This window comes from Onychostoma macrolepis, chromosome 15 (genome assembly GCF_012432095.1).
Source record: "Onychostoma macrolepis isolate SWU-2019 chromosome 15, ASM1243209v1, whole genome shotgun sequence".
Classification (NCBI taxonomy): domain Eukaryota; kingdom Metazoa; phylum Chordata; class Actinopteri; order Cypriniformes; family Cyprinidae; genus Onychostoma; species Onychostoma macrolepis.
Window position 1 is genome coordinate 17,059,991 of NC_081169.1, and position 19,559 is coordinate 17,079,549.

Consider the following 19,559-nt stretch of genomic DNA (forward strand, 5'->3'; position numbering starts at 1 on the left):
GCGTCTGAAATTATCATTGGTTAAAACAAGTAATATAGTGTGTTTTAAACACAATTTAACTGCAGATGTATTTTTAACGTAATAAATAAAATAATAATAAAATAAGGCAAATAATAAAATAATACGATGTTTTCTTTAATACAGACATATCTATCTATCTATCTATCTATCTATCTATCTATCTATCTATCTATCTATCTATCTATCTATCTATCTATCTATCCCCCCCACACATATGTTATCTCGCTCTAGCTCTATAATCAAATGTAAATAAATAAATAAATAAATAAATAACGTCTAGTGCTTATAGATATCAACATATAAACTTACATAAACTTATAGTGCTTAAAACATTCAAGACGTTTATTTATTTATTTTTATTTAACCTTTATTTAACCAGAAGAGACTCTTTGAGATTAAAAATCTCTTTCGCAGGAGGGTCCTGGCCAAAATGGGGAGCAATACATCAGTTTCATCACAAAATATTACAACACAAACAGACTAAAAACACTTAAAAACAGTTACATATCGTTGAGTCAATTTCCATTAGCCGAATAACTGTTTTAAAATGATCCAAAGACAGCACATTTTGTAATTTCAGTTTCAATTGCAGAAAACATCTGAGCTCAATACGGAAAGAAGAAAAGAAAAGAAAAGAAAAGAAAAGAAAAGAAAAGAAAAGAAAACTTAAAAAAAAAAAAAACTACATTTCCCTTTATTTCCTCTCGAATATTACACAAACAATATCCGGGTCAGAGGAGGCGAATTTCCGCGCCTTTTCGTAGTCGAGATGGATGAGGGGGTCAAACAACCTACAATATTTCAACTGCATTATCACATTATGGACTAAATTAAATTTTAATACACATGCTTCAAATGCAGATGATTTGGTGAAACAGGATAACATCGAAGTATGTTGCTCCCGTCTGACGTCGCTAGACTTGTGCTGGGTAAGTTCACTCTTGTGTCTCTCTCGGAGAAGCTAGCGAGCTAATACTCCGTTCCTAATTACAGTAACGTAAATGTAATTATGTAATTTGTCTCCAAAACTGCTGGATAGTGGTAAATATTTAGACCATTACGAAATTGAGACACCTGTGTCAGAAAATCGTGTCGTTCTGAGCTCAGTCAGTGCGAGGCTGTAATGTGTCAAAATGAGATGATCGATAACAGTAATGGCTGATCTATCTGCTATTCTCAAATTTAAAAAAATTATATGAAATTATGTGTCATTCACGTTCAACTTCTAGGCTACCTGCAGCAAGAAGGGCTCACTGCCACAAGCCGAGCCTTCATCTATGAGAGTCCAAACCTGAAGGAATATGCCGAGCACAGCTCAGAGGACGGGGTCATCCCTGCCTGTGTGTTTGTATGTGTCAAGTTCATGATTCATAACACGGTGGTAAACATCAATTAATTACTGGCGTGTGTTAAGAAGACATATAACAATTTTGTTATTGTTGATTATTGTTCTTTTCCAGTCTCTTTTTGGAAAAAACCTGATTACGATTTTAAATGAATATGTTGCTGTTAAAGCAAAAGGTGAGTGCCCTTGGAAGTAAATGAAATCTTTTGATATGCATAGTGAATCTGTTTCCATTTTAACATGTTTGTCATTTCTTCTGCAGAAACAAGTCAAGAAAATCAAATCCCAGTTGTGATGACATCATTATGGAAAAAGCTGGACTTCACACTCAACCAAATCAAGTGAATGAATATTTGTTTACATTGTTACATTGAATGTTTTAATTTTTTATGCACCATATTTGTTAAAATCTTTCTGTATTGTCCACAGGTCTTTGCAGAATTCTCCTGCAGTGCAGCTGAATCAACGACGTGAGTTTTGCTCATTGTTTGAGAGAAATTGTGTTCTTGATGACTTGGAATTATTGAAATTAGGCAAATATAATAATATATAACACAAATATAATCTAGACATGGCATGGAATGTAAAAATGTGCACAATTAACACACTACAGTTAAAAAATTTGGGGTAAGATTGTTTATTTTTTAATATTTTTATTTTAATATTGTTTATTTGATCAAAGAATACAGTAAAATTGTATTATTTTAAATGTACATTACATTGTTTTTATTCTTTGAATAGAAAGTTCAAAAGTACAGAATTTATTTGAAATATAATTTTTTTTGTATCATTATAACTGACTTTACTGTCACATTTGATCAATTTAATGCATCCTTGCTGAATAAAAGTATTAATTTCTTTAAAAAATCTTACAGACCCCAAAACATTTGAACAGTATTGTAATTTCTGAATTTTTTTTTCTATCACTAAGTTCGCACTATGAATAGCATTCAAAATATGAGACGTCAACAGAGACCCTTGTTGGCATCACAGTCTCCCATCATTGGGCACCTACCCATGACTCCAGCAATTCAGTGTGTCCCCAGCACTGTGTCCACCCCTCAAGGCATGCTGGGACATTCCACCCCAGTGTCTTACACTTCCCAGCATACCAGGCCTTCCACTCTCTGCCTTAGTCAGCCAGGTGAGTCCTGAAAAACATCTTTGAATCACACTTTTGTATGATTTGTAAGTACCTTCTTTCCATTTTGCTATCTTACATCTTCATAGGGGAGTCACCGTTGCAGATATTGGTTCCTGATAATAGACTGAATCCAGGACCTTTGTCTCCAGCCCGCAGGAAATGGTAATATGAAAGTGATGACGACACCAGAAGTATGTTATAGTTTCACTCTTTCTATCTTTTCCAGATTAATCTGTAACCAGATCAATCTGTGTTTGTGCTGTAGTGACTCACCGAGGCGGAGAGGAGGTGGTCAGTTGGGTGCCAGCGGGACAAGCAGGGCCACTGTAGTGTCCAGCACTCTCATTGTGGAATCTCAAAGTGAAGAAACTGTGACGGAGAACTTGTCTGTGAGTCAGGCTGATTCATTTCTAATTTTTTAAAAATGTTTTCAAGGAGTTACTGTTTACTCCTGCGTGACTGAAGATCACGTTTCTTTTTTTAACAGCAAATAGTTATAGAAAATGCCAGAGAAAAAATTCTCAATGATAGATCCTTACAAGAAAAACTTGCTGAAAACATCAACAAAATCTTGGCAAGGTAAATGCTAAATAATGGGCAAGAAACAACTTCACATATCAAAAAAAACATTGAGATCTTACTAAACACATGTTGTAATATCACTTTAACAGTGATAATAGTCCTCAGACATCAAAAGCTGCCTGCAGTACTGTGGAACAAGAGCAGTCGATTGATGAAATCCTGGGCCTCCAGGTGTGTGAATGCACATCTTTTACGGTTCGTTTTTTTATATCTTGACAGCCATATCAAGCCTTAACCTGTGAAATTGTTTTAGGGGGAAATTCATATGACGGATGATGCCATCCAAGACATATTGGCGCAGACAGAGTCAGACCCAGCATTTCAGGCACTCTTTGACCTCTTCGACTATGGTAGGTTTGAGTAAATCAAATTCTGTTATAAAAGCCAAACTGATTTTTTATTTATAAGGTCTCACTGATCACTTTCATATTGTTTGAAGGGAAAAGTAAAACGGCTGAAGGCAGTGAACATGCTGATGGGAGCTTCAGTACTATTACCAGCGCACAAGAGAGTGATGAGACCGGGCATGTAGACAGCGCTTCTGAAACCGGTAAGATGGGTCGGCTTTACTTTGTAAAGCAGCACAGATCATTTCCTGTGTGTATTTTATGGGATTTTAACAATAATTAGACGATAGTTTGCTGAGTGTTATTATGCTCGTACCTTAAGGACTGCCGTGGACAGCTGACTCCTAAAGTTTTTGATATTCTTTATATTCTGTGTGGTGGTCAGTTCACACTGATAGAAATTAATCTTTTCCAATAAGTTTAAATTGATTTTTACATGGCCATTTTTACCTTTATAAAGCCATTTTTCTAAAAGTGTCCATTATCTTTTGAGTCAAATTCTTAGATTTAATCAGTGAACTAGAATAATAAGACATTTGGGCAGTTACCAAGCAAATAAAAAACAGTATCAACAAAATTCATCTTTGCAATGCAGAGGAAACACAGAAGCTGCATCTGAAGTGGCATTTAGATGTATTTACACACTGTTTAATGCAGGACATGAATGCATTTAACCTGCAATCACAAATGCATAAATAATGTTTTGATATATTAACAATAAAACATTGAATAGAAACTTTAAATGTGAAATTAGACCGCCAGCAGGTGGCAGCAAGTCACTGTAAATAAGTGAGTCATTGCGATTGAACCGAATCATTTAAATGGTTGATTCATTCAGGAACGAAACACCGTCATGTTGCTCAGAGACGCAAAACAGCATTGTGGCTGTGTTTGGAATTATTCATTCATTATAATCATTGAATCCAAGATGGCGGCTCGTTAGTCTGTTGGTGTTTGTGCACTGTTGTTTCATTTTATTTATTTTCTTCTAAATGGACTGTTGTTATTTTAAAGTTCAGTTTTGGAAGGTTATTGATCACTTTAACTTGATTCTCAACGCTAAAATCACTTTAATGCGATCCTTGGTTACTCAGCGTGGATGCGTTTGTGAACCGCATTGAATCTGCCTGATAGTAGTTCAATGCTTTGGGATTGGAGCTGGTCGTCTAACATTTTGACTTCGTTTGTCTGGAATACGTACTTTGTAACGGCTATTCTGTTGCACCGCACTGAAGCACTGGATCTAAGTCTGGACTAAAGGGAGAAGCCTACGCGGTCAAGGGAGATCCATGTTTGCTGCAGGTGTTCACGGATTGAGCATCAGTGAAGGCGGCATCGCACGTCTTTGACCCGAGATCCGTGTTTGTTGCGGTGTCCACGGATTGAGCATCGGTGACGGCGGCATTGCACCTTTTACAACTCTTGGTTCGAGTCCCTTGGTAAGGGCTCGTTTGCTGTTGCCTAGCTGTTGGGGTGTTTTCATCGGTTCGGCGGCTTAAGTTTGAACAGTTGACTACTGACGGTCGTGTGAGAGAACCCCGGAGAATTCTTGGCACGTTCTGCTTCGTTCTACAGCCTTATCCGAACTTTACATCTGGGGACTTTGGAGGATAATGTGGCGCCTAATAACTGCATGCATGTTCTTAGCGGGTCTACTCATCTGGTTGCCTAACCAAGTTCACATCAGAGACAGTAGGTCTGTTTACGATTCATCCTTAATGTGCAATTTATCATCTGCACATGTCGACAGTTGGATACGCAGCGGACTGTCTACAGACATTGTTCCGTTCAAACAATATTGTTTTAAGTTGTATCTTTTGATTTTTATAAATGTAGATTTTATAAGTTGTGCGCTAACTAAGGAAGCGAACTACTGTATTAATTATTCTCTCCATGTGGGTCCAATTATAAGAAATGATGTAGTAAGTAAATCTGCTAGACGTAAGAGCTTTATATTTCTTATGCTATTAATATCTGGAAATGTACTGCCAAATCCAGGTCCATATAATAGATGTGCTCCAACTTTTTCTACTCCAACTGAATTAAAATCTAGGTCAGGCTTGGGTTTTATCCATGTCAACATTCGTAGTTTGTTACCTAAATTGGATATGGTTAATATCTGGGCAAGAAATACAAATGCGGATGTTATAATAATATCAGAATCTTGGCTCAACAAAACTATTTTAGACAAAGAGATCAACATCACTGGTTATAATGTTTTTAGAGCTGATAGACCAAAAAGGGGTGGGGGTCGTAATTTACGTTAAAGAATGCTTTGAGACTAACATGCTACTCTCAGAATCGATAGTTAAACAGCATGAATTATTAGCTCTTAATTTGTCTGTGTCAAAGACATGTCAACTCACTATAGTAGGTTTTTATAGACCTCCATCGGCTACTAGTAATACTTTGACCTCTTTGACGAATTCTCTGGCCTCCTTGAATTATAAAGAATTGATATTAATGGGTGATTTTAATTTAAATTGGTTGCTTCCGGTATCTGATGGTCTCAAAGCATTTTGTGATACTTATAATCTTTTTCAATTGGTAGATTTACCAACAAGACCTAACTTGAAGTTTCCAGAAAAATCCACATTATTAGATCTTGTTCTCACAAATGCCCCTCATAAATATTCTCTAGCTTCCGTATTTGCAAATGATATTAGTGATCATTGTGTTGTTGCAGTAGCAAGAGATATAAAAATGTTTAAGCAGAAACCACAAATTATCACCAAACGCTGTATGAAACACTTTAATATACAAGGTTTTTTATTAGACATTGCTCAATTTGATTGGGAAAAAATTACATTAATCCCAGATATTGAAAGTACTTGGAAATATTTTTATGATAATTTCATTCCGATTATTAATAAGCATGCTCCTTTTAAAAAATGTAGAGTTAAGTGCCGGGATAATCCGTGGTTTTCAGCCGCACTGTCTGACCTTATTCATGAGCGGATGCTGCATGGGCTAAGGCCAGACAAACTAACTTAAATCCTGATTGGTTGTATTTTAAACAGCTTCGTAACAAATGTACAGTTATGATCAGAAAGGCAAAAGCAGAGTATTTTCTTGATAAAACGGAAAAATCAGCAAATGCGAGTAAGTTCTGGAAAAATATAAAGTTTCTGACTGGTAATAGATCTGTTTCAGGTCTTCCCAATTGCATAACGAAGGATGGTATTAAAATAATGGATAAATTACAAATGCTCAATTGTTTTAATAGCCACTTTACTGAATCAGGGTCATTGTTTCAGACTAATAATTATACCACTGTAACTTCTGAATTTCTTAATGCAGAGCAGCATCTGTGTACAACAGAGTTCGTTTTAATCATATTACTACTTCTGATGTCTGCTCTGCACTACAAAACTTAGATGTGAATAAATCGTCAGGTCCTGATCTTATTGAACCATTGTTTTTAAAATTAGCGGCTAACATTATTTCACATCCATTGACATATCTGTTCAATCTTTCCTAACAACTAAGGAAATTCCACAGATTTGGAAGTCTGCTTTTGTTGTTCCTCTGTTGAAAGGGGGTGACCCTACTTTATTAGATAACTATAGACCTATTTCGAAGTTATGTATCTTGTCAAAACTTTTGGAAAGTCTTATCAGTAAACAATTGACACAGTATTTACACTCTCATAAACTTTTGTCTATCAACCAATCAGGATTTCGTAAAAAACACAGCACTATTACGGCTGTTTTAAAAGTTTTAAATGATATTGTGAGGTCCTTAGATGGAAAACACCACTGTGCATGTCTTTTTATCGATTTAGCTAAGGCATTTGATACAGTGAACCACAAGATTTTGTTAGATAGGCTCAGAAGTGTTGGTCTATCAGACAATGTAGTCTCATGGTTTAATACTTATTTAAAGGGAAGAACTCAATGTGTGCAAGTGGAAGGTATTAAATCAGACTTATTGAAGTGGGTACGGAGTCCCCAAGGATCTGTATTGGGGCCATTACTATTTATTATATATATAAATTGTTTAGACGTTAACATTGATAATGCAAGGTTCCACTTTTATGCAGACGACACTGTCATTTATTGCTCTGCTCCTACAAAACAACAAGCTTTGGGTGACTTACAATCAGTGTTTGATATTATTCAAGCAAGGTTTTTTACTTTAAAGTTGGTCTTAAATGTTGAGAAAACAAAATTTATGTGGTTATCAAACTCTAGAAATTCTTCGGATAGTCCGTCGTTCTCCGAACTTTGCAAGGAAACTGATCGCATTAGTGTCAGAGTATAAGTACCTGGGCATCATAATTGATGATACACTACGTTTTAATACATATATCAATTATTTGCGGTTAAAGTTGAAGAAGCGGCTAGGATTTTATTTCAGAAATAAGTCTTGCTTTTCATTTAATGCAAGGAAGAGGCTTGTGTCTGGAACTTTTTACCAATTCTTGATTATGGGGATGTGGTGTATCAGAATGCCTCTTCTTATCTTCTTGCCTCTTTGGAAGCTGTGTATCATGGTGCTTTAAGATTTATTACGAATTGTAAATTTTCTACACATCATTGTATACTTTATAATAGAGTTGCCTGGTCTTCACTTGCTGTTCGAAGGAAAATGCATTGGTATTTACTGATTTACAAAGCTATTCTGGGTTTTGCCATCCTATCTCTGTTGTTTGATTCACCAAAAGTAGTTGTTAATTATTCATTGCGTTCTCAGTCTTTTACAGTCTTCATGTACCTTCAGCACGAACTAATTTAGGTAAAATTGCATTTGAATATGCTGCACCGTCAGACTGGAATTCTCTTCAAATGAAACTCCGGCTAAATCAGTTGGTGTCTCCTTGTAAATTTAAAACACTTTTGCGTGGAATAGAAAATGATTTAATGATTTGCAAATGCTTTTAATGCTGTAATATTTTATTGTTGTGATGTATTGTTCTTTGTTGTATATGTATTTGTATAACTGGGCCGCCTATCTTGGCCAGGACACTCCTGGAAAAGAGATTTTTAATCTCAGTGAGGTTCTCTCCTGGTTAAATAAAGGCAAATAATAATAATAAAAAAAATTTTGTTGTTAAAATAGTGCAAAAACAGGAAATATAGTGTCTAAAACGCAAATCTCTTAATTGACTTCGTTTATTGAACTGTAATCATGGCAATTTTTGGAGAAAAAACTGCATTCTTCATGTGAAATTGATTAACTATATGAAGTGGTATAAATATATACATTTCCTCTTGTCTTGAATTTGTGATCATTCTAAATGTATTTTAATAGACTGAATCATGCAGTGAAAGGACGCACTTTTCATATTTTAAGAAGTTTTTGAAAGTAGTCTCCTCTGCTCACCATAGCTTTTTATTTGATCAAAAATACACTACAACAGTAATATGAAATAATATTACAATTTAAAATAGCTATTTTTTTCTATTTCAGTATATTTCGAAATTATTTATTCTTTTTATGGCAAATTTTCAGTTTTTGGTGTCTTAAGATCCCTCACAAATGCTTCTAATATGTTTATTTGATGCTTGGGAAACATTTCTTATTGTCAATGTTAAAAACATTGTTTATAACAGTTGTTTTGGGGAAACTGTGATACATTTGTTTCAAAATTCTTTGAAATAGAAAGTTCAAAAGAACAGTGTTTATTTGAAATGGAAACATTATAAATGTCTTCACTGCTGTTCCTGATCCTGATTTCATCCTTGTTGAATACAAGTATTACTTTATCTTTATTTTTTTATTTATTTAAAAAAAAAAAAAGGGTCTTATTGACCCCTAACTTTTCAGTGCAGAGACAATATATAAACTGTTGTAATTCTATTTATGATTTTAAGGCACTGGACAGGAGGATTCCACATCAGGAGCAGAAAGTAGTGCACAAAAACTAAGCACCCAGTCTGAGTCAAAAAGCAAAAAGAAATCATCCAGCCTTCGTAATGCGACAAAGTCTGCTTCCACAGCTTCACAGCCACGTATCGTAACCAAACAAACTGGACGAGGATCCACAAACTCCAAAAGAGGACTAGCCAGGACTAGAGTTTTATCTGGTAATAAACAATCCAAAGGTGCCACTTCAACTTCAGGGTTGAACGATAAAGTGGATTCGCGTCCACCTGACCAAACCGTATCAAGCTCTTCTTTGACCGAGGAAGGAGTTGGCATGGAGATAGATGAACCAGAAAATGAAGCCTCTGAGAGTGTAAATATCCAGCTAGTTACTCTGGAGAGCTCAAATGCCAACGAAACATCAAATGACAATACAAGCAGTCAAGTTCCTGTTTCAAGTGAGACATCGCAAACCACATCCCCTACAGAAACCTCAAATAACGCATCTGTGAATGAGCCTGGGAGAGTAACAGGAATGACCATTGGACAGAATGAGGATATGGGAACCTCTTTATCCGTTCAAAGTGAAGCTGTGCCCTCACTTTGCTTGCCTCAACCTGACACAGACACATCCGCCAAAATGGCTTCTCCGCCCTCTTCAAACAAGACTGCTTTAACGCCTTCCAGCATTCAGACTCAGTCCAGTACTGTCAAAAGCAATCTACCTACATCAGGTGCTTCATCTACTGCCACTACGCCATGCATTTCTGATGCCCCGGCCAGGGAGCTTGATCCCAATAAGATTGTGTCTCTGAAAATCATCATCAGTGACGATCAGGACGAGATCTCAACTGATGCAGCACTGAACCAGGCAGTTTCCAGCATCACCAGTGACCACATCCCCACCATCTTCCTGTCCTCTCCTGCCAAATCGCCTGCCAAGACTTTGCCCGCAACCTCTGCAGTCATAACCCAAGAGGAAACGGCTCAGGCTGTGAGCTGCTTACAGGGGGCAGAGGGTGTTGGATCATTCGGAACACCTACGAGGAGCGTGCAGAGTAGTGGACAGCTTGCGTTGGGACGTCCCGCAGGTCAGGAAACCGGTTTCATTCAGCTGTTGCAAGCTAACCCCACCTTTGGGCCTTCAAGTAGCTTTTTTGTCGTAACCGATCCGGCTGCTGCCGAACAGCGGTCAAATGTTGTGCTGCTTCCAAGTAATGTGCCTCAAGGGACCGTGTCTTCAATGCCGAATGTGGTAGCGACTCCACCTCGCCAGAGGACTGTGGTGTCCATGGGAGCAAATGTCTCTCAGACCTATTCGCCTGGTGAGTGAAGAGTTAGTTTGATTATATAAGACATTTTATACTTTTATTTAGGTTGTATGTTTCTGTGTTTATGTTGAGGTACTCATTTGCAGACTTTATTTAGTCTACCCCGGGATTAAGGGTGTTGTTTGAAATTCCAATTGAATTTTTTTTTAGGATCCACAATCATTATATCTTCTCCAGTTCAGCCCATGTTACAAAATGTGATGCTTCCAGTATCTGTGATGGGGCAAAATACTGGAAAACTCACAGTCCTTCCCAATCAGGTTAGTAACTTTGATGCGTACAGGTTTTGTGACAGAATAATAGTTTCATTCTATTTATAATTACTACTGTTTTTGTACAGATGTTGACTTTGCCGTGTGCAGCCACTGTAAGGCAGCCTGCAAAAGTTATTTCTCAACATAAATTGGCACCCAAGGAAAACACCGATATGGGTAAGACAGTTTTCATTTACAGATGTTTATTTCTTTTTAATTATATCTTTATTATAAAATATTGCTGTATAAAATTGACAAGTTTTATATAATTATAAATTATTTATATACTTAATGTGTTTATATACTTACATATATACAAACACACACATAATATAAACACATACACGTATGTGTGTGTGTGTGTGTGTGTATATATGTTCATATATATATGTATATATATATATATATATATATATATATATATATATATATATATATATATATATATATATATATATGTATATATATATATATATTTATTAGTGGTGGGCGTTATCGGCGTTAACGTGCTGCGTTAACGTGAGACTCTTATCGGGCGATAAAAAATATTGCCGTTAATCTATTCTCAAAGTTGGGTTGGGAGCTGGATCTATACTACGCAAGCTATGATGACTTTCACCTTGATATTTTAGCGGATGTATACCTAGCCGAATTGCACTGTAGGGGGCGAACGAGTCTTGAACCTGTGTGTATGCGTGCTAACATGGATGCAGCTATGAAGCCGCCGGGTTTGCTTCAGGGAAAATTTATTTTTAAGAAGCTTCCCAATGGAAATCGGCAAGTCATTTCTGTCTCTACCTTACATGGTCGCGCTCTCTGTATCGCGCGCACAGCGGAGTTCCGCCTCGGTTCGCACACACACACACACACACACACACACACAAACAAACGTAAGCGCACACACAAGTGAACACACTCCCACTCCTATTTGTAAATATTAAGTAGCAAAACGTCTATCTAAATATGACTTCTGTGTTAATGTATGGCGCAGACGCACGGGTTTGTTCACTACTCATACAGAAGACCGCGTGACGCTTGCGGCGATATTAACGTCTGCCGTCTCACTAAATGAGGACATAAATACATGAACAACATCTCCAGAACTGCTCTGAGAGTCACTTCATGAGCATTCGAGCGTTTCATTTGAGAAAAACTATCCTCACGGCAACCCATCAAAATAAAAGTTCGGTTTCACTTGAAGACATTGGGCAGAACGTAATAGGCTACTACTACTAAAACTATTAAAACCTTATCTTTAAGGAATAATCATACAATGTCTTCAATGTTATTATCAATATTAAATTCTTGATGACTGCTAGTTGTTTACTTATCTACTTGGCAGAATTCAAATGAGCCATTTTAATCTAATTAATCTAGATTAATTCCAAGATTACAGTGAGATTAATCTAGATTAAAAAAATTAATCTATGCCCACCACTAATATATATATATATATATTAGGGATGTGTGCATCTCCATAACTGAGGCTGATGCGATACGCATCTCGATGCATAGCCTACGATACATTGAAGATACATATGAAGCAGCTAGCGATGCGATACGATTCACCCCTATTACGATGTTGTGCAATTCGATTTCGATTCAACACAATGCGATTCGATGCAATTGAAAAAATATGATTGCTTTTATTTCTTTGGTTCAGACAGACCGCAAATCATATTCTGACTTCTAACGCCTCGAGGCCTGTTTCATAAAACAAGTTTACCAAATAGGCCAGTCTTATTTCAGTTAGTCTGACTCGTCAAATGATTTGGTTCCATAAAGCAAATTTAACAAAGATCAGCCTCAGTCACTGAGGCTACTTATGCTGGAAAACTAACCTGGTTCAGGGCAGGCAAACTGTCAGGCTAAGCTGAGCTCACTGACCAATAGGAATGCAATGATATTACCACTGACTCTCTCACATATTAGCCTTTTGTCTCTGGTTTTATAACAGCTGTACCTTTTATAGTTAGAACAGATAGCATTAGAACATTACAATCTAACATTGTTCTTTAAAGCATTAACAATCACTAACCTAAAAGTTAAAATCACTAAATTAAAACTACATTTGAACTGCTACAAGAAACACACATAACTCATCTGAGCTTAGTAATTAGGACTGTATTAGCTTACATTTTATTTACCCATTACAATAGTCCCTTTACAGTTACTGCTATCATAAAATGCATATTTGACTCTGTCTGTTTAGCGCATGCACGCAGCAGCGCTCGTCCACTCGCCTAAGCCCACTCCTGACAGCAAAATGTATATATTTGCATGACTTTCTAACATTTACAGATGAAAAATATACTCGTGACATGTCAGTTATGCACTGAGGAAAACAAAACTCAAATGCATTAAACATATAACATTAAACATAATGCATAGCACAGATATATTCGCTGTTTGTCATGGTGGATCGATTTGATCCATGATCGACATTAAGGACTGCTTAAGAATAAGCGTGCACAAATTAGTTAGATTGTGTGAACTTGCATCGTCGTTTATAGCCGCTTTAGCCCCGATTGATTTATGTTATTTCAAGTCAGGTTTTGGACTTTAAATCCCCGCTTTTCCTCAGGTCTCCGTGGTGGTGTTGTGATTCGTCATATGCACGCGCAGCGGTGATGAGAGAACGCGCTTGAGAAACACTTTCGAGAGGAAAAATCAATCTACATATAAAATATTGGTCTCAGATTATTTGTTACTTTCTAAACAATAAAAGTGTAGCGCAACCACTAGTAATTATATATATATCGTTTTTTTTACCGATGCAAATATGTTAGAAACGATGCATCGCTATACAAATGCCAACTTGTATCCGATGCCAACTTGTATCCGATGCACACTTTTTAAACTTTTTTTTGTGTATATATATATATATATATATATATATATATGTATGTGTGTGTGTGTGTGTGTGTGTATATATATATAATTCTTTTTTTTTAATAAAAGTATTTATGACTTAGTTTAGGAAGGTAATTGTATTATGCTAAAATGTCAATTAATTAATTAGATTCCTAAATTAGACCCTTTTTTCTTTTTCTTTTTTTCACTTCCATCTTTAGCATAATTTGAAAAATGCTCTTTAGTAACTTTTTTTTATCTGAAGGTTACAGTTTTTGTAACGCATGTTTGTGGATTATGCATCAATGTAATGGCTTGTTTGCTGATTTTCAGGTAAAACCGGCACATCTGGGTCTGGTCAAGTGCTTCCCCAGACCTCTGAGCAACAAAAGAGTGTGAGCGCAACAAGCCCCAGCCATCGGCGGATACTTTGCTTTGACGTCACACCTGAAATCACTGCAGCTGGCCAGAATTCTTTACAGACATGCACACTCACGTCCTCTGCTGTTACTTCCTCTCCAGCTCAGCAGGTTCAAAAAGAAATCACACAGACTGAACCGAAACAGCCTTTAGTTTCTGACACCTGCAAAAGAAGAATAGAAACAGTTAGGCTGCCAGAAGTAAATCCCAAAGCGGGTATAAAGAACTCTGAAAAAGTCACCATATTTCATCAACAAAAAGAAGCCCCAAAAAGCAAAGTGACTGAAAAGGGACCAAATTTAATTGTTTTATCAAATGCCAAGTCTTCCAACAAAGCTGCCATTGAGCCAGAGGCTCTCATTAGATCAGAATCGCTGAAAAAATCACAAGCATCACAGAAGGAAGATGGAGGAGTGGTTTCAAAATCTTCTGCTCCAGGGCCAAAGCAGAAACCAGCAGGCAACACAAAGGACAGCACACAAGAAGAATCCCGTGAAAAGAAGCAGTTAAAAGCAGCAGAAAGATCCTCAGAAAAAACTGCCTTACAGAACTCTCCAGGCGTCACTGCAAATAAAGAAAATGAGCTGGAGAGCTGTCAGCGTCAGACACTCGTACGCCCCTCTGAGGATGTCACACCTTCTATGGCAAAATCTACAACACCTGTATCAAGCAGTTCCAGTAAAACCTTATGTAAGACAAGCCCTCTAACTAAACAGGCCGTTGAGATGCTGCAGGACATACAAGGCCAAGCTCCTGCGGCCACTCCACCGAAGAGACCGGTGGCCGGATGTCCAGATCTCCCGCTCCCGAGAACACCTGGACCAGGACGTGCACAGGAGGAGCTGACGGATGGATTGAGAACCCCGTCCCGACAAAGGCTCAGGAGGGAGGGTGAAAGCACGCCAAGGCATCTCCCCCCTCCTGCCACACCCGATATCCCCTCCTGCAGTCCTGCCAGCGAGGCGGGGAGTGAGAACAGCATCAACATGGCCGCCCACACTCTCATGATCCTGTCACGCGCCGCCAGGACAGGAGGTCCTCTGAAAGACAGCTTGCGTCAAGAGGAGGCCAGTGCTGGGAAATCTGCCATTCCTAAAGGAAAGAAGCGAAAGCAAATTGAATCAAGCCCTCCTGCAAAGAAAGAGCTACAGCTTTCCAGCTCCTCGAGCAGTAAAAGAAATCTAAGGTGAGCTGATATTTTATTGGTTATTTGTGGAAAACAATCAAGATTGACCGCATCTTAACCTAGTGAGCAGTCTAGTTAAGCCCCTATCAAGTGTGCAGCAATAGTAGCAAATTACGTTTTAAGATGCTTTTAAAATCATTAATGCCAAATCTGAAGCAACATAACATCCTACATTTTAAAACGATTTCATAATATAGTGTGGGAAGCCTAGCGAAAAGTGAAATTTTGTTTGTATGTATGTATGTATATATATATATATATATATATATATATATATATATATATATATATTAGGGCAGTAAAATGTCATTGAGGCATTTATTCAAACGATTCGTTCAGATGGTTGATTCATTCAAGAATGAAGCAAGTGCCTGTCTTTATGAATGGACCACTGAATCATTGACTCAAATTATTAGTTCAAAACGCTGAATTATTCAGTAACAAAACTGTGTGTTGCTCAGATGTGCGACTGTTCTGCTGTGATCTTTGTTTGGAACTATTTTCATTAACCAAATCGAGCAAAAACAGTCAACATTAACAATATTGTACTAAAATGCATATTAGCTACTCATTTGTACAAAATCAGTGTCAAATTTGCAATTTCTATAGAAGAACTATAATAAACTAATTATATCCATGATAAAAATATACACATTACACACACACGTCATGTAAACACAAACTTTTATTTTGGATGCGATTTTAATAATTTATTGTATACCCTAATAATTAATTGTATACATGTATATGTTTGTATAAATATATAATATTGCTTTTTTATTTAATTGTTTATAACAATGTTTTTAGAATTGTTTTAAATCTTTTCTAATCTGAATTTTTAATTAAAAAATAATAATATTTAACAAACTACTCTGTATGAATACTTTTCAGAGCTAAATAGGTTCATATACAATGCTAAAATCTGAATCAAGTCACTAGTGTCTGAATATAATTGCCACCAAAAAGCATCTCAGACCAGTTATTTATTCCATTTATATACCTATACCATCCATTTAGTGTGTGTCCTGTGTAGACAACAATAGGCAGTAGACAGCGAGTCAGCTCATGGCAGTCCAGCCAATCAGAGAAGTCTGACTCATTTTTGTCTATTTGCTCGGCTGAATTCCTTTTTATTTTTCAGAAACAGAAGAAGCTGCTGGACTCCTTTCCTGAAGACTTGGATGTTGATAAATTCCTGTCATCCCTGCACTATGATGAGTAACGACGCTGAGGACGAGCCGTGCTGCTGGCCACCATTTCAGGGACATAACAAGCCATGTGTGCTACTGAGAATGATAAAATGGATCTATTCAGTACCCGTTCTGAATAGCTGCTTTCTGTTTTACATCCAGAATGTGAGATATTGTACATAGAGACTATATTAGCCTAATAATCATATTCATACATTTAAGATGTTCATATACAGGCCCAAACTAATTAAGCACTCTTCAAAACAGACAAACTGTCATTTTTGACTGCATTTGTGAAAGAGTGTCAGATCAGCTGCTCCATTGCAACCAGCTGTTGTTTAGTTCGTTGCCTTTTATGTTTTCCATCAACTGCACCATGTGACTACATTTGTGAACATTTTTAAGAGAGGTGATTTCCTTTGTACAGCCTCTAGGTGGTATTCTTCCTTTACAGTATGGATAGAAAAGTTGAACATTATTGCTTTCTGTCCTTTAGATGGTTTATTATATGATGTATTTTAATAAATCGCTATATGATTGAATATTATTTTAATGATTTCTGTGTCCAGCTGTGGCATATTTATATGGAGCAGACCTGCAGCAGTTGCATATGCCCAGCTTGAATGAACGCCTTAATCTCATTTTTTCTTATACGTTTTCTTGGACATACAAGGCCAAGCTCCTGCGGCCACTCCACCGAAGAGACCGGTGGCCGGATGTCCAGATCTCCCGCTCCGAGAACACCTGGACCAGGACGTGCACAGGAGGAGCTGACGGATGGATTGAGAACCCCGTCCCGACAAAGGCTCAGGAGGGAGGGTGAAAGCACGCCAAGGCATCTCCCCTCCTGCCACACCCGATATCCCTCCTGCAGTCCTGCCAGCGAGGCGGGGAGTGAGAACAGCATCAACATGGCCGCCCACACTCTCATGATCCTGTCACGCGCCGCCAGGACAGGAGGTCCTCTGAAAGACAGCTTGCGTCAAGAGGAGGCCAGTGCTGGGAAATCTGCCATTCCTAAAGGAAAGAAGCGAAAGCAAATTGAATCAAGCCCTCCTGCAAAGAAAGAGCTACAGCTTTCCAGCTCCTCGAGCAGTAAAAAGAAATCTAAGGTGAGCTGATATTTTATTGGTTATTTGTGGAAAAACAATCAAGATTGACCGCATCTTAACCTAGTGAGCAGTCTAGTTAAGCCCCCTATCAAGTGTGCAGCAATAGTAGCAAATTACGTTTTTAAGATGCTTTTAAAATCATTAATGCCAAATCTGAAGCAACATAACATCCTACATTTTAAAACGATTTCATAATATAGTGTGGGAAGCCTAGCGAAAAGTGAAATTTTGTTTGTATGTATGTATGTATATATATATATATATATATTAGGGCAGTAAAATGTCATTGAGGCATTTATTCAAACGATTCGTTCAGATGGTTGATTCATTCAAGAATGAAGCAAGTGCCTGTCTTTATGAATGGACCACTGAATCATTGACTCAAATTATTAGTTCAAAAACGCTGAATTATTCAGTAACAAAACTGTGTGTTGCTCAGATGTGCGACTGTTCTGCTGTGATCTTTGTTTGGAACTATTTTCATTAACCAAATCGAGCAAAAACAGTCAACATTAACAATATTGTACTAAAATGCATATTAGCTACTCATTTGTACAAAATCAGTGTCAAATTTGCAATTTCTATAGAAGAACTATAATAAACTAATTATATCCATGATAAAAATATACACATTACACACACACACGTCATGTAAACACAAACTTTTATTTTGGATGCGATTTTAATAATTTATTGTATACCCTAATAATTAATTGTATACATGTATATGTTTGTATAAATATATAATATTGCTTTTTTTTATTTAATTGTTTATAACAATGTTTTTAGAATTGTTTTAAATCTTTTCTAATCTGAATTTTTAATTAAAAAAAATAATAATATTTAACAAACTACTCTGTATGAATACTTTTCAGAGCTAAATAGGTTCATATACAATGCTAAAATCTGAATCAAGTCACTAGTGTCTGAATATAATTGCCACCAAAAAAAGCATCTCAGACCAGTTATTTATTCCATTTATATACCTATACCATCCATTTAGTGTGTGTCCTGTGTAGACAACAATAGGCAGTAGACAGCGAGTCAGCTCATGGCAGTCCAGCCAATCAGAGAAGTCTGACTCATTTTTGTCTATTTGCTCGGCTGAATTCCTTTTTATTTTTCAGAAACAGAAGAAGCTGCTGGACTCCTTTCCTGAAGACTTGGATGTTGATAAATTCCTGTCATCCCTGCACTATGATGAGTAACGACGCTGAGGACGAGCCGTGCTGCTGGCCACCATTTCAGGGACATAACAAGCCATGTGTGCTACTGAGAATGATAAAATGGATCTATTCAGTACCCGTTCTGAATAGCTGCTTTCTGTTTTACATCCAGAATGTGAGATATTGTACATAGAGACTATATTAGCCTAATAATCATATTCATACATTTAAGATGTTCATATACAGGCCCAAACTAATTAAGCACTCTTCAAAACAGACAAACTGTCATTTTTGACTGCATTTGTGAAAGAGTGTCAGATCAGCTGCTCCATTGCAACCAGCTGTTGTTTAGTTCGTTGCCTTTTATGTTTTCCATCAACTGCACCATGTGACTACATTTGTGAACATTTTTAAGAGAGGTGATTTCCTTTGTACAGCCTCTAGGTGGTATTCTTCCTTTACAGTATGGATAGAGAAGTTGAACATTATTGCTTTCTGTCCTTTAGATGGTTTATTATATGATGTATTTTAATAAATCGCTATATGATTGAATATTATTTTAATGATTTCTGTGTCCAGCTGTGGCATATTTATATGGAGCAGACCTGCAGCAGTTGCATATGCCCAGCTTGAATGAACGCCTTAATCTCATTTTTCTTATACGTTTTCTTTGATAATAACATGTCTTGAGCAGCAAATCAGCCTGTTAGAATGATTTCTGAAGGATCATGTGCCACTAAAGAGTAATAGCTGCTGAAAATTCAGCTATGCCACCACAGGAATAACATTTTTAAATATTT

The 19,559-nt window shown here is 37.0% G+C and overlaps 2 protein-coding genes across 3 annotated transcripts; both read left to right on the forward strand.

The window, feature by feature from the left end:
- Positions 1-741: 741 nt before the first annotated feature.
- npat (nuclear protein, ataxia-telangiectasia locus) lies at positions 742-17,094 on the forward strand. Its single transcript, XM_058744366.1, has 17 exons — positions 742-950; positions 1,251-1,369; positions 1,482-1,542; positions 1,629-1,707; positions 1,796-1,836; positions 2,298-2,510; positions 2,597-2,672; positions 2,776-2,899; positions 2,998-3,089; positions 3,182-3,263; positions 3,346-3,442; positions 3,532-3,642; positions 9,256-10,572; positions 10,729-10,838; positions 10,919-11,009; positions 14,019-15,291; positions 16,433-17,094. Exons 1-17 carry the CDS (start codon positions 914-916, stop codon positions 16,662-16,664), a joined length of 4,155 nt encoding a protein of 1,384 aa, XP_058600349.1. The 5' UTR covers positions 742-913; the 3' UTR covers positions 16,665-17,094.
- A 65-nt stretch (positions 17,095-17,159) lies between these two features.
- LOC131520277 (protein NPAT-like) lies at positions 17,160-19,243 on the forward strand. Of its 2 annotated transcripts, none has more exons than XM_058744367.1 (2): positions 17,160-17,593; positions 18,721-19,243. In XM_058744367.1, the coding sequence occupies exons 1-2, from the start codon at positions 17,198-17,200 to the stop codon at positions 18,799-18,801; spliced, it is 477 nt and encodes a 158-aa protein (XP_058600350.1). In that variant the 5' UTR covers positions 17,160-17,197; the 3' UTR covers positions 18,802-19,243. The 2 variants fall into 2 exon arrangements, with proteins under 2 accessions (XP_058600350.1, XP_058600351.1); XM_058744368.1 differs by having other exon boundaries at positions 18,727-18,864.
- The last annotated feature ends 316 nt before the right edge of the window (positions 19,244-19,559 follow it).

Excerpts from the sequence above, each read along its gene's own strand:
- npat (XM_058744366.1), top strand. The coding sequence starts at position 914 with ATGTTGCTCCCGTCTGACGTCGCTAGACTTGTGCTGG. Across the intron at positions 10,573-10,728 it reads CTCTCAGACCTATTCGCCTG|GATCCACAATCATTATATCT; the intron begins GTGAGTGAAGAG and ends ATTTTTTTTTAG. Across the intron at positions 15,292-16,432 it reads AGCAGTAAAAGAAATCTAAG|AAACAGAAGAAGCTGCTGGA; the intron begins GTGAGCTGATAT and ends TTTATTTTTCAG.
- LOC131520277 (XM_058744367.1), top strand. The coding sequence starts at position 17,198 with ATGTCCAGATCTCCCGCTCCGAGAACACCTGGACCAGGACGTGCACAG. Across the intron at positions 17,594-18,720 it reads GCAGTAAAAAGAAATCTAAG|AAACAGAAGAAGCTGCTGGA; the intron begins GTGAGCTGATAT and ends TTTATTTTTCAG.